At 40.8% G+C, this 15,497-nt stretch overlaps 1 protein-coding gene across 1 annotated transcript; it reads right to left on the bottom strand.

Annotated features, from left to right (window-relative positions):
* Nucleotides 1-3,662: 3,662 nt before the first annotated feature.
* On the bottom strand, nucleotides 3,663-14,365 carry LOC115135241 (transmembrane protein 229B-like). The gene is made up of 2 exons (XM_029669722.2): nucleotides 14,172-14,365; nucleotides 3,663-5,268 (listed from the first exon to the last, which is right to left on the bottom strand). Exons 1-2 carry the CDS (start codon nucleotides 14,221-14,223, stop codon nucleotides 4,784-4,786), a joined length of 537 nt encoding a protein of 178 aa, XP_029525582.1. The 5' UTR covers nucleotides 14,224-14,365; the 3' UTR covers nucleotides 3,663-4,783.
* Between the last annotated feature and the right edge of the window lie 1,132 nt (nucleotides 14,366-15,497).

Raw genomic sequence — 15,497 nt, 5'->3', positions numbered from 1 at the left:
TAATTGTACCTTTTATAATATTCTTTGCTTATCCATGTACATTCTATGAGACTGCAGAGACTGCAGTGCTAATTTTAATGTGATTCCTGCTTCCCTCCTACTCATTAACATGTGCAGCCCTCGTCCCCTCATCACTTCACTCTCCATCACATTACTGACAAGTGTTTCCGCTTTGGTTTTATATGACCGCCCACATCACTGTCACTAGTTTTCTTATTGTGGGAATGTAAGCAACCTTTCACCGATCACACCAGACTCCTAACCTAGTTATCCCACTTCTGTATTTTGGACTCTCAGTCTCTCTGAAACCCCCCCCCAAAAAAACACACAGAACTAAGTGATTCGATACACAAAGAGTTATTTTTTCAGTTACAATTTTCACATCACTTTGCAATAATGAGTGGGAAACCACTTCTTGTGAACGTGGACAAATGGATTGCAGAGAATGAAAAGGCCTTTCTACCACCAGTGTGCAACAAACTCACGTGAGTAGCAGCCTGGGCTAGTTTCGTTTATAGACATCGTTATAGTTTCAGTTTTAGTTGCACACTCCGGTGTCACTAGATTAAACACACTATAACTTATAAAGTCTTCATATGAAGTGTTCATAAGAAGTGTTCATAAGAAGTGTTCATATGAAGTGTTCATAAGAAGTGTTCATAAGCATAGATGCTTCACAAATCATCTATAAGATTTATATGAAGCATTTGTTGTTATTTTAAAATGGGACCATGTTATTATCATGTTGAGCTATAAAATAAGTTCTGTTTACCCCCTGACTATCTTTAGTAGTCAAATATGAATCATTCACGCTATGTTGGCAAAGATTGACAAAGGTAATGAATGTGAGCAAAGTGCATGCTTTCATATTTTCTTTCTCCTCTAAGCTGAACATCATGCTTGTTGGAGGTCCCAACACCAGCAATGATTAACTCATAGAGGAAGGGGAGGAGGTAGGAGAAAAGGCCAACATTCACCTATGACATTGACCAAATACTGTGGCAAAGGATTGGGTGATGTTCTTCTGACTGAGTTTATGTGAGAAGGTTAGGCACGGGGGTTAGGAAAGATACTTGTCTTTCCCATTCACCCTCTGAATAGCACACATACACAATCCATGTCTCAATTGTTTCAAGGCTTAAAAATCCTTCTTTAACCCGTCTCCTCCCCTTCATCTACACTGATTGAAGTGGATTTAACAGGTGACATCATTAAGGGATCATAGCTTTCACCTGGATTCACCTGGTCAGTCTATGTCATGGAAAGAGCAGGTGTTTCTAATGCTTTGTGTACTCAGTGTATTTACAAAGCAGAGAGGATTGCACTTGCATTTTCAAGAACACAATCTAGCCACTCGAGGTCAGTAGAAGCACATTCATAGCTTAGTGAGCACTTGAATGTGATGTGAAGCCTAAGATATGACGTATCTGTGTTTTTTCTAGTCTGAAGGTATTGCTTTTCACTGTCATGTCCTCTTCCTGTCTTGTTTTGTGCAGCTCTACTCGGTGGAAGGGGACATATGTCTGAAGGTGGTAGAGAATGGAAAACATAAATTTAACTTGGCAAGTCAGTTAAGAACAAATTCTTATTTACAATGACGGCCTACTTCGGCCAAATCCAGACAGCACTGGGCCAATTGTGCACCACCCTATGGGACTCCCAATCACAGCCGGATGTGATACAGCCGGGATTCAAACCAGGGACTGTAGTGACACCCCTTGCAATGAGATGCAGTGCCTTAGACCCCTGCACCACTCAGGAGCTTGTGCATATCCACAAGGCACCGGTGAGAGAAACAACAGTTATTCCAAGCTTCTCTCACCAAGTCCACTGTTTAACATAAGTGATAGTGCCATAAAAACTATGCAGATTTTTTAGGTTTGTGTCACACACACCCCATGTCCCCCGTGTCCATATCTTGTCCTCAGACATTTCTGCTCCTAGCTCGGGTCCCCCACTCCCCCCAGAGACTGGATAACACTGTGGGGCTGGTGTTGGAGAGAAGGAGGCTTCATTCAAAGACAGACTGTTTAAGGTACCACCATCCACCATGCCTTCTTCTTACACACATTGTCACACCTCACATCCCCTTGACCCCCCTACGAGAGAGAGAGAGAGGGAGAGAAAGAAATCATGGTTCTGTGGTTTCAGGTAATGTGTGGATGACACTACAGACATTTTGAGAGGGTTTTACTGTGAAAACCTGAGGACCCAGTTGGTGCCAGTGATTCAAAAGTGAGACGCATGTCATTGAATTTAGTCCGGCATTAAACAGAACATTTTTTTGTGAACATTAGTGCTCGGCAGGGAATACTCAGCGGATGCTGTGGTCCTCAGTTTCTTTTGCGTCGGTTTTACATCTGGTTTGTGGATATTTTGCTGTGCAAGTGTGTCCCACGACACGAGAACCCTGTTGGCCAATGTGCTATCATTTTCTGTCTGTTTAGACTTCAGACAGCCTCAGAACACCTTGCATGTGATGACCCCCTTCCACTTCAGATACTGAGTGGAAAAACAGCGTCCCTCCCTGGCCAGCTGACACCCCATCTGCATGTTCAGGGCCCAGTTTGAGACGGAGGTGACCCTGGAATACCTGGAATGATCACTTAGCTATTTGTTGACCTTTTACGTTCATTGAAACCTTTCAAAGCGACCAACAACCAGTCCAGACTGAGCTCCCCACTGATTCAAACTCATGACTTGCTAATATTGAAAGTTACAGTAAGTTGCTCACTAGTGTAGTAGGAGGAAAGTGAGCTATAGGTCTGGTTTATCGGACTAGTGAGTGTAAAGATGATGATGGTGGTGCTAATGTTACTTCTACTACTCTCTGACAGACCATGCTGTGTGGCCCCGGGCAGACAGAGGTTTGTAAACAAGAAACTGATGTCTGGTTATGGCAGCAGGTACAGTGTCACTAATCCATTCGAGAATTTGCATTTCTGTCACGTCATCAATGCCTTCACTATTTATTTAAACGTGTGGTATTTCTCTCTTTTCATTTCACTCGCTCTGCTTCCTTCTGTCTATTTGCACTTTCGTCCTCACCTTCTCTTCCTCTCCCAGGAGGGATCCCTCCCCATGTGACTCTGGATGGCCAAGAGTTCCCTCAGTCCACAGGAGACAGACAGCCTACTCATTCCGGGACACAGCCAGTGAGTGGGATGATGAGTGTGGTAATAAGAAAAGGAAACGGAAGATAGAGTGGATATGTGCATGTTTGTGAATTGCCCCAATAAATAATGGCTCTAGAGAAAGAATGCTGTATTCAAGTAACACAAGAAGAAAGAGGTCGCCACTCATACAGTAGATGCTATTATTTTGTGGTTTGCTAGAGGAATCGGTTTGAATTTCTGTTTTTGTATGATTCCGGTGCTTCCGATACCAGTGGAGGGGAGAATTTGCCTGTTTGTCACTCAAAACCCAGGAAAGAGACGTGCATGACCTCTGACGAGCACGCTCTCTGCTGCGACGCACAAGGGAAAAGGAGGGTCAGCGAAAGAGATTGCATGTTTTTTTGCTGCAGAGAGCGTGATTGTAACCCTGAGTCATAAATTACGTTAAAGATTAACACTCTAATGAGCTCAAAGATAAGATTTGGGTAGGTATTGAGTAAAACAGGAAGTCAAAACAAACTGTAATAGAACATCTTGACAAATAAACATAGCAACAACAATATATTTTAATGCTTTCGGAATGAAACCATTTCATGACCACCTGAATCAGTGTTGAAATGTATTCAAACTGAATTGTACATTTGTACAATTTGTACAAGTGTTCATGAATAAATACAAATATGGTATGTGATCTTTTATTTGTTAACACACCAAATGGTTTCGTTAGCACTTCCCAGCAGTCAGGATGGTTGAATGAGGAAGTTCACACGTACTTCCTGTAATACTTCCCTTCATGTAAACCACACACTGAAGCATAACTTTTATCTTCCATTGACGCAATGCTGCATTAGATTCATTTTAACAACATCCATTTAACCAAGTTAAACCCAAAGTTCAGAAAAACTCTTATTTGTCTGTAGTCCTAACCTGATGCATGTAAGATAGCAGAACAAAATAGAAATCAGTAATTCACTGAACGTTAGTCGAGATATTTGATGGGCCTACTAATTAAAACCTTTTTTTAATATGAAGCCTTTGATCCTTTAGGATGTTTGAACAGTACTTAGGTTGTTCAACTGAATGTGGTGTGTGGGTTTGTGACAGTGGTCCTACAGTAGATTCTCTTCCCAGCACAGTGTACTGCCCACAGAGCAGATGACTGATACATTCTGTCATGTTCCAGCTTGCCTCATTTGATGCTTGATAGTGCACTTGTTATTCGCTGCCATGGCAACCGACTAGTGCTCTCTCTGTAAAAATGCTTGCCGGTATTACCATGTTGACAGTTTATTACCAGGCTCACTGAAAACGATGAACTTAAGGGTTTGTGAGGACACTGTCAATTACATGGTGTGTTTCCATTTATAAATTGGGTGGTTCAGGTCCTGAATGCTGATTGGCTGACAGCTGTGGTATTTCAGACTGTGTACCACGGCTATGACAAAACATTTATTTTGAATGCTCTAATTACATTGTTAACCAGTTTATAATAGCAATAAGTCACCTCGGGGGTTAATGATAAGGGCTGTTTCCAGGCACTCCACGTTGCGGCATGCTTAAGAACGGCCATATACCACACCCCCTCGGGACTTATTGCTTAAGTATGCTGTGTATATAATAGGATGTAGGTGAGACTGTATGACTTGGTAATCCTCTACAGAGAGTCATCAGTTAGCCAGTCGTACTCTCAGAGTTTTTCTGATGACATGCTGCTCTGCTATTAGTGAGGCCAGGGCCCAGGGCAGGGCGTACTCAAGAGTCACCAGCCCTGCCAGGTTATAGCTAAACCCAGAGTAGTCCCATGGACAGGCTCCTAAAAACCTCAGCACCACGCCCCAGCTAAACTCCCACAGGTAGATGAACAGGGTGTAGACCAGCATGCGTAGCAGCAGGGGGCAGCCCTGGGCCAACAGCCTGCCACGCAGGCCCTCTATGAGGAAGATGGCCAAGGCATACATGGGGAGGGCCCAAAGGCTGGTGTGTCCTGCCAGCCTCCTGTCCTTGGTCTCCCACCAGTCCCATACAGCGGTGAAGCCCACCTCACACAGGCAGCCGTGCAGGGCGTAGACATAGAGGCGGGCCAGAGGGGACAGGGGACGATGGGTCACCCGCTCTGGTGGCTCTGGTGGGGCCTCCTCGTCATCACCAGCCTCTGTCACAGGAAGAGAATATCAAGACGTGTCGCACGCTATGAAGTATTTCTCACCTGTCCAGACAGTACAGTCGACCAAATTAATGTCATTGGTTCAGAGTTTGTTTTGCTATTTTAACCTGCGTCTGGTGATCGCGTTTGGTGTAGAGGGACAAAATAAATGTATGCACGATAGCGCAGGATGTCACACGCGAGCAGCAGGTTTGGGTTCTGTGATACAGTTACATTATTATACAACACAGAGCAGTTTAACAGTCTCACAAAATACAAGCTCCACATATCTGCATGCTCTGGTTAAATGCACATAGTCATAGACCCATGCCAGTGCATATCAGGAGACAACTCTACTATTCTCTGTCACATTTATGTTTCTTCATCATCTGTTGTCTTCATGATGTCTTAGCAAGTCCAAATGGAATGGTTTGAGATGGTTCACTCTGTATGTCTCCATGTTCAGTTACAGGTCTGTGATACCTACAGTATGATAACTATTTAGTTATGCAATATTAGAAATGTCATTTTGACAGCAGGTTCACCAGGCAAATACACAAAACCCCAGTTGTCAGATCGAGAAAGACAGTCATTCCCACTAGTTACAGCATCAACTTGTGTGTAACCCATACACCCAGTGTGACCTTTACACCCAATAAAGTTTGCCCTTTACTAAATGGTTTTAAGGATACACTCTACAAATATTCTACCACTAAAATGATATAGTTATACATAATAGATATATGCTTACTACTGTAGCTCCACCCATGAGTGATCCTGCAAACCCAGCCATGTGGTAGGCTACTGAGATAAGGGAAGCTATTTTAATGAACTTTCTCACTTGGTACTGTCAGCTAAAGAAGAAGAAAACCACCACTGAAGATGCTATGATGAGTGTAAATGTTGAAGAGAATGTTTCTTCCCTGGTTTGCATTCCCCCTTTTGCAGGTTTTACTATATCATTGTGTCCATCTTAGACACATTTCCTCATCACAACCTTCCTGCTTTCATGCTCCTCCCCTATGTAAACATGCTTTGTTACTTCCCTTATGCACTATGCTCTTCCGGGAGCTAACTTCACCACAGGTCAATATAGTCTACAAGTCTGTCTATCCTGCCCTCTATCCACCATGCATAGTGACAATAGTGGTAGGTGGATCGTTTGTCCACATCTGCAATAGGCTTAACTGTAAAATCATTCAAAGTTGCACCAAGGCTGTAAACTGCAGTGATAATGTCATTTGAACAACGGCGCAAAAGCCCTGTGATTTGAATATTGCCTTCCATTTGGATCAGTTGTGGGTCTGCTCTCGAATGGTTTATAAGGTCTAGAAAGGCACAGTAGCAGGCCAGTCTGCTGTATTTTGTGGATCATCATTCTCCCAAGTCGTCCTATAATAATGTGGCCACATACAGTACCAGTCAAAAGGTTGGACACACCTACTCATTCTTTATTTGAACTATTTTCTACATTGTATAATAATAGAGAAGACTATGAATAGCGAAAAACTATGAAATAACACGTGGAAACATGTAGTAGAAAAAAAGCGTAAAACAAATTAAAATATATTTTATATCTCAGATTCTTCAAAGTAGCCACCCTTTGCCTCGATGACAGCTTTGCACACTTTTTGGCATTCTCTCAACCAGCTTCATGTGGTAGTCACCTGGAATGCATTTCAATAAACAGGTGTGCCTTGTTAAAAGTTAATTAGTGGAATTTCTTTCCTTCTTAAGTGCATTTGAGCCAATCAGTTGTGTTGTGACAAGGTAGGGATGGTATATATTTGGTAAAAAAAACAAGAACAGCTCAAATAAGCAAAGAGAAATGACAGTCCATCATTACTTTAAGACATGAAGGTCACTAAATCCGGAAAATGTCAAGAACTTGGAAAGTTTCTTCAAGTGCAGTCGCAAAAACCATCATGCACTTTGATGAAACTGGCTCTCATGAGGACCTCCACTGGAAAGGAAGACCCAGTTACCTCTGCTGCAGAGGATAAGTTCATTAAAGTTACCAGAAATTGCAGCCCAAATAAATGCTTCACAGAGTTCAAGTAACAGACACATCTTAAAATCAACTGTTCAGAGGAGTATGTGTGAATCAGGCCTTGATGGTCGAATTGTTGCAAAGAAACCACTACTAAAGGACACCAATAATAAGAAGAGACTTGATTGGGCCAAGAAACACGAGAAATGGTGGAAATCTGTCCTTTGGTCTGATCAGTCCAAATGTTCGATTTTTGGTTCCAACCACCATGTCATTGTGAGACGGAGAGTAGGTGAACGGATGATCTCCACACGTGTGGTTCACACGTGAAGCATGGAGGAAGAGGTGTTATGGTGCTTTGCTGGTGACATTGTCTGTGATTTATTTAGAATTCAAGGCACACTTAACCAACATGGCTACCACAGCATTCTGCAGCAATACGCCATCCCATCTGGTTTGCGCTCAGTGGGACCATCATTTGTTTTTCAACAGGACAATGACCTAACAAAAGTTTAAAAAAGGTAAGCTTAAATTGCTCTGCTTCCTCTCTACAAATGTACGCTTTAATATAGTCTGTATTTGTAATTTCACTTTTTAAATGTATTACCTTTCATGTGTGACACAAACACAAACAGTCACAATGTTCTAATCTGATTAGGCTAATTCAATGGAAAGAGACATCTGTTACAAACACCAAAAAGTGTAATGACATTCAGAGATTGTCAAGCCAAGCCTTCAATACTGGGTAGGCCTACAAGGTAGGGAGGGATGTAAACCTATATATTCTGTTTGTCGAGATTGACAAGTCTATTTGATTGTGGTGTTGAAAACGCAAACCATGATGTTGAAGCGTCCAAAGTCGATATCCTTGGCTTATTGGTTCTGTGGTGCATTTGGCACAGAAATCTGTTGGTGGATAATGAATTGCATATGTTTTATATAATTATAATCAACATTTTGTAAATCGGATTCCTACCTAGCTGATCATTGTCTGCAGCCGGCTCTGATCGTACTGAAACAGGTAGGGAGAGTTAACTTTTCCGTGGTGGTCTGCGAACCCTCAACCTTCTGGCCCGTAGCCCTGCATGGTATCGACTGTGCCACAAAAGCATGGTGAAGTGGCGAAGACGATATCCACGTTTAAAAACACAGGGTCGCTACAGTTATTGTTATTTGTGGTCGTAAACATTGTTTTGGGTTAATTCTATAAGTATAAGGGGGAGGGTGTGCATTTTTACCGAAGTAAAGACAGTTTCAGGTTGGATATTCAACGGATATTTGCCTGTAGTTTTCCTTACGACCACCAACAGCAGTTAGGGACCGTCAACATAGTAACAAATCAAAATTTTCAAATGTCAATAGCTCTTTAACCATTACACCTAAAGCTTTCAAAACTGGTTGTAGCTAACCCGATGGCATAGACACATTGCACACACTTTTAAAAAAAAAGTGTATTTACATCTCGCACTATTTTAAATGATTTATTTACATTTTTGAATTTCAATAGCTCCTTGGTCATGTGACCTACTGACTTCAAACAAGGTTCAGAATGTCCACTGACTACCCTTCTATATTGCACACCCTTTAGTTTGTCCATTTTCATCTCACGTGATTTTACATGAATTTTCAACATTATAATTTCAATAGCTCCTTGGTCATGTGACCTACTGACTTCAAACAAGGTTCAGAATGTCCACTCGGTGGGCCTACACATTGCACACCCTTTAGTTTGTCTACTTTAATCTCATGCTATTAGACTTAAATCTGTAAGCTTTGCAGGCCTTCAGGTTACATGGGTGTTCAACATTTTTGGGGGAAGTTAACAAATGTTCCAGCCTCGCAATAACTATGGTTCACATTTATTTATTTATTTATTTATTTTAGCTTTATTTTACTAGGCAAGTCAGTTAAGAACAAATTCTTATTTTCAATGACTGCCTAGGAACAGTGGGTTAACTGCCTGTTCAGGGGCAGAACGACAGATTTGTACCTTGTCAGCTCGGGGATTCGAACTTGCAACCTTTCGGTTACTAGTCCAACACTCTAACCACTGAAAAGATCCACAAATGGCTGTATGTGGAATGGATCAAGGACAGGAGAGGTGTTCGAACAGAGGTGCTTAAAGGAAGGCGCACAGGCCTCATGAAAAACATATGCTCTTTATATTCACAGTAATAGGCAGGGATTTGTCAGTCAGAGTGAGCTTGATAATGTGAAATCATACTTTTCATAGCATCACTTTCATAAACTGTACATTAACACAAATCCTTCTACTGTGAGTATTAGCACGCAGTTTAAATAACCTGATAAAGACTTGATATTTGAGTGCATTCCCAACAAGCCACCTGCAGACAACTTACAAAATACTATAGTGCATTTGAGGGTTCGTTTTTCTGATGAAAATAGTTATTTGATGCATGGCCTACTATTTCTAACTGGGAAAATAGATTCATATGTCTTTTGTGTAACATCAAAATGTATAACATTCACACCACAACTACACGTTGAAACTACAGTTTTCTCCTGTGAAGTGATCAACTTACATTTTGATAGCTTATTTCTATTTCTGAGTGACGTAAAGGTATCGACATAGTGATGAATTCAACTTTTAATGTCATTCCAGAAAACAGACAACGACAACAAAATGATTGAGTTATTGACAACACATTGGAAACGGAGCGCGTCATGAAACTGGCAAATAAAGAGGACAATGGAAAGGGAAATATTGATGGTGGCCAGAAGTTCAGTCAACACCATCTAGATCCTTACTCCAGAGACAGAGGGACAGAAGGTGAGGCAGAGAGACTCTAGAGGACAGGAAAGATGACAAACAATCACGAAGTGACAATGTATTTTTTTTTTTATTCAAATGTTAAAGGATGGTGATAGTTTGTTTCCGGTTCATGTTTAAGAGGACAATAACTCTTCTAAATGTGTTTCATTTGCATATTGCAGGTCACAGCTCTGTGGCGAAGAAACAATTGCGAGGTGGTGGTTGCTGTCGTGAGGTCTACAGACAAAAATAACCTCTTTCCTTCTCCATCATTCAGAGTTTAAAACTCTGCAGCCCCACAAATGCTTGTGGGTGAGGTAAATAAATACTCGTCATAACATGACAATAAGCTTTTTTTTATCACAATTCTAAACATATTGTGTAAAAAATAATTCATACAGTATGAAGGATGAACATAGAAGAACATTAGATGTGCACCTAACCAAGTATAAGGACATGTAATATCATTATGTAGTTCACTGGAAATGGAGCTGAATGTTTCTGATGACGTACACTTTAATATTTATGTCCCTCATTTTTTATGACATACTGTGAAAAACTGTCTTGGCTGCTAGCTCTGTCACTTTCAGACATGCACAGAGCAGACTGTAGTTCTTGACTTGAACCACAGGGGTTCTCTGTAAAGAGAGAGTAATCAAAAGGCACAGACACACCCCTTGACTTTCAATTGGCACCCTTGACCTGTGTATTCTCTCCTGATTGGTCTCCGTGGTGCTTAGTCAATGGGATCTCCGTTGCTGGCCCCATCATTAAGTTTTTACACAATCTGGCAGTCTGACTCAAGTGCCAGAGGTATGAGGAGAGACATCCTCCATTGTATTTATGGGAACAAATGTTTTCTATCGCTTTGGATCCTATTCTTGGACAGTTAGAAGACACAATGCATTAATGCAAAAAAATATATATGACTAATTACTGGCAATGAGTAACCTCAACCTTGTGGGTCTGTGGATGTTTGGGCCAATAAAGTGCCAACTCAATTCTACCACTGACTAGTCTCTCATGCCCCTATGAACATGAACACAGGGCAATAGTTTTTCATCTAAACCAGACCTGTTTAACTGGAGGACACTAACCCCTAATTGGGGCTCTTTTCTTGACACACAGTAGCAGTTTACCAGATAACAAGTCAAGAAGATCAAAAAGTTGATTGTTGTAAGGGTGTATTACATCCTGTCCGACCCCATTGTCCTATCCATTCTGGATTCTGTGTGGTAAAATCATAGCTGAAAAATACCTCTATGTACGTGTTTACTGTATGTGGGAATGTCTTATGTCCGTCCTACATTTCATGTTGGTACATGGAATATTCCTCATCTGTATATATCATAAATTGTTATTGCAAATAGAGGTATTATGTTCAAAAACGGACATTTTCAGATATTATTTTGACAAACACACTTTAACACACTTTGGTGCTTACAATTCATTCTCCGTTGTCATAGATTTGGTGGGCACTGTCATCTGTGATCTTTGTGATATGACTTTCTTTAAGCACGTACTGATGAAACTGTCCCGAAATATTTTTTGCCTTAAAGTCTACAAACGCTCTACATTTATTCACTCTGTGATAGGGTTGGATCCTATATGCTACTTTTATTATTGTCCTGTAAATGGTTCAGTGCCTATAATTTAGGCTGTGTGTAGAATGGGGCATAAAGGAATATATACCTCTACTAAATTACAGTGATAATGAAAACAGCATACATTTTTGGCCTGTGTATTAATATGCCTATATTAATCAGAATCCCATTATGTTTAAATAAAAAAGAGAATACCTCAAAATGAGAAGATCCTGCCATGGAAAAGACGACTGGGTGGACAGGTGGGGAAATAACTCCCACCATGCAGCAGGACACCTTCAGCTGTGGGGTCTTTATAATGCAGGGTTGAGAGTTATATTTTCAATAATGGATGGTTAGCTGTAATGTGACAATTAGGTCAAAAACTCAATTTTATTTTTGGTGTAGATGACCAAGGAAGTTGCACAGAACTTCCCCAACATCCCTTCCCAAATTGATATAGAACCTTCAAAAACACATGGAGCAACTGCGAAAAAAAATGGCTTGAGGTTATACTAAAAATGTCTGGTATGTAATGACATTTAATTCAAAGTAAATGTAAATATTTGTTTATGTTATGTATATTTTGATGTTGTTGTGTGGGACAGACATATGTTCAGGTCAATGCCTATGATTTCAGAGTTCAACAACTGCTTCATTGTGTGCCACTGATAAAGAACCTGGATGTGGCCCAAAGACTGACTGGGTTAGTAACATGTAAGACAATTTATGATGTAACACAATGGATGGCTAATACGTCATACTGCATTGATATTTGATATTATTTATAACGTGTTAAGCTTTGTTTTGTTTTAGATTGAATGTTTTGCCTGCCAACGGTGGTTCCATGTGCTGTAACTAGGAATGAAGACAAAAGAGCTCAACAGAGTAAAGAACACAAACTGGAAGTTCTGTCTTTGTTGTTGAAAATGTATGCTATACCCCATCCACACTGAAGAGGCTCTGACATGTACAACAACCAGGGATAAAGAGAAAGTTAACACGGTGACATGTTTCGTACTTAATTGAAGTAAAGTCTCTGTTGACATGTTGGAAAATATTAAAGGTCTACAATTTCTGCTTAATTTGTCAATATACATTTTTTATTAATTGATTTACTGGCCACCATTACTGTGGTTACATGTTCAGTATATGTATTGACGAGTAAACCCACTGCAGCCTACCTCACTAGCTCACCCTCCCTCCCTCCTTTGGACAATTAATAGCATGACTCTCGTACTTTGACCTTTTCCTTTATGGTTGATATTAACGACGAAAGGAGATATTATCTGTCTCTCTCCTATTGTGTACCGCTGTTAAATACTGTGGCAAAATAAAAAAAACTGGGAAAATAAGTACTTAGATCTACCAATTATTATAGATAAATATTAAAGAAAATGGTATACACAACACTGAACTGAACCCCCTAATTGTCAAACTAATATTAATGTACAACAATATAGAAGATACATGACTAGAGGTTATGCAATATGGGTGTATATCCACTGTATGCTTCTTAGGTGTGTAATTGACATGACCAAGTAGCTATTGCAATTTAAACCTTGAAAAATGTACGTTACACCGCATGATTTTACAGTATACAACCAAGAAGTGTGCAATATAGAAGGGTAGTCGGTGTACATTCTGCACCTGGTTTGAAGTCAGTAGGTCACATGACCAAGGAGCTATTGAAATGTGAAAGTTTCAAAATTAATGTAAAATCATGTGAGATTAAAATGGACAAACTAAAGGATGTGCAATGTGTAGGCCCACTGAGTGGACATTCTGCACCTTGTTTGAAGTCAGTAGGTCACATGACCAAGGAGCTATTGAAATTAAAATGTAAACCAAGTTTGTACTTCCTAATTCAATTAGGAATTCAAAATGCTGCTCACATTTCCACATGTTTATTAGCTTTGGAAAGCAAATTAATGTCCAAATCGTGAAAATAAGACCTGTGCAATGTTGTGCGCAATTTTTCCAACATCATGACAATTATTTGGAGTCTGTGGCTCAAATAGTTTGAAAGCTATTGAGGTTTGAAAGAGCGAATATCCGTTGAATATCCAACTTGAAACTGTTTTTACCTTGGTGCATTTTTATTTTTTTTACAGTACAAGGGAAGTGTCATGTGAAAATATTTTTGACGTTGGGGAGGGGGGTGCAAGTCAATAACCTTTGTCTTCTATTGACTCACGGGGGAAACACAGACGATTTCACTACATGCTTTCCTATTAAAAAGTCTCTATGGTATTCCATGCAAAGTTTAAGAAATGTGCTTATACTATGTCAGCATTGTTATGGTCTATAGAGTCTATTGTTCTCAAATTAACAGACAAACAATTGACTTTATCTGTGATTGTTATGGATCAGGCTGTTACTGTAAAAGACTCAGCTTAGGAAAGAACTGAACAAGTTTTATTTCAGCATAGAAACATTTATGGCTGTAGGTCCACTGTAACAAATTGATTAGCTGATAGTCATGATTGTTATCTGAAACAATGACTTTGTGATATAAATGCAATCCTATAAAACCAATTCCCCAAAAAGTGACTCAATGACTCACCCAAAGTTTTACCGCCTAGTACCCTCCTTATGTGTCGTGTGCCTGATTCCATCCCTGAGCCGTGTATGTCTCTGTGGTTACGTTGCCTTTTATACTGCTTCCCGGTCTGCCTCTTTGTGTCTATGTATGTGTGTGTGTGTGTGTTTAGACCCTAGGCTAAACATTAAGCCAGTCCATGCTATCAGAGGTACAGAGCGACATCTCTTCTCCAGTCTAAGGTCAGGGTGGAGTGCGGAGGCGGTGGGGAGGAGAGCCAACCAGGTTTACCACTCACCTGGGCCATCAGTGACAAACTGTGTGTGTATGTGTGTGTGTGTATGTGTGTGTGTGTGTGTGTGTGTGTGTGTCACTGTCGCCAAAGTAAACTTTACTAAGGCTTTGGGGGTCCTTTCTCTACTGTCTCAGAGCAGGCTGCGTGAGGCTTATCAGTTGAGGACAGGCGAAGGGAGTGAGGGACATGACCTTATGGGACACTGATAAGGATGGGCTAGCCCTGACATTACATCTAGGTCCTCTGGAATTACAGAGAGGATCACCATTTTCTGCCTCCCAGGCCTATTTAATGTGTGATGTGTACATTTACATGGGATGGGAGAATTGTGGGTATGTGTTAATGTGGGATGTCTAACATGCAAGTAGGGCCGACACTCTTAGCAAAAAAAAGGTGCTATCTTCTAGAACCTAAAAGTGTTTGTTGGCTGTCCCCATAGGATAAGCCTTTGAAGAACCCTTTTGGGTTCCATGTAGAACCCTTTTCTACAGAGGGTTCTACCTGGAACCCAAAAGGGTTCTACTATGGGGACGGCTGAAGAACCCTTTTGGAACCCTTTTTTCTAAGAGTGTAGTACACTGTACTCTGTTTACACAGTGACCAAGATATTGATACAATATCTAACCATTTACATTTGTGAGTTTTAAAAAGCTAAAAGCTAAGTACACTTTCGAGACAGTTTGCATAATATCTTTCAGTTCTGTGCCAGAAATGTCATAGGTTATCTAGCACAGGTCCTTTTCACAAACCACATCGCTTCCGCTCGAAAGGCTCTCAAAACATTACGATTCAACTACTTTTACAGTCATTCACAGACAGAGGGGAATGACTTAGTGGTAATTGACTCCCACACTGTGAGTGTGGTCCACCTCCTAGGCCTCCCACAGTGTTTGCTGCCTGCTGCTGCGTGTTTGTGTGCGTGTGCGTGTGCGTGTGTGTGTGTGTGTGTGTGTGTGTGTGTGTGTGTGTGCGTGCGTGCGTGCGTGTGTGTGTGTGTGCATGCTGGACTCTGGTCTCTTATTTTCCTACTTTATTACACCGCACACAAAACAAAC

Source organism: Oncorhynchus nerka, linkage group LG10 (assembly GCF_034236695.1).
Source record: "Oncorhynchus nerka isolate Pitt River linkage group LG10, Oner_Uvic_2.0, whole genome shotgun sequence".
NCBI lineage: Eukaryota > Metazoa > Chordata > Actinopteri > Salmoniformes > Salmonidae > Oncorhynchus > Oncorhynchus nerka.
Note: the sequence above shows the minus strand (reverse complement) of the source record. Positions and strands in the feature narration are given on the sequence as shown.

Excerpts from the sequence above, each read along its gene's own strand:
- LOC115135241 (XM_029669722.2), bottom strand. The coding sequence starts at position 14,223 with ATGGAATCAGGCACACGACACATAAGGAGGGTACTAGGCGGTAAAACT. Across the intron at positions 5,269-14,171 it reads ACTAGGCGGTAAAACTTTGG|AGGCTGGTGATGACGAGGAG; the intron begins GTGAGTCATTGA and ends TTCCTGTGACAG.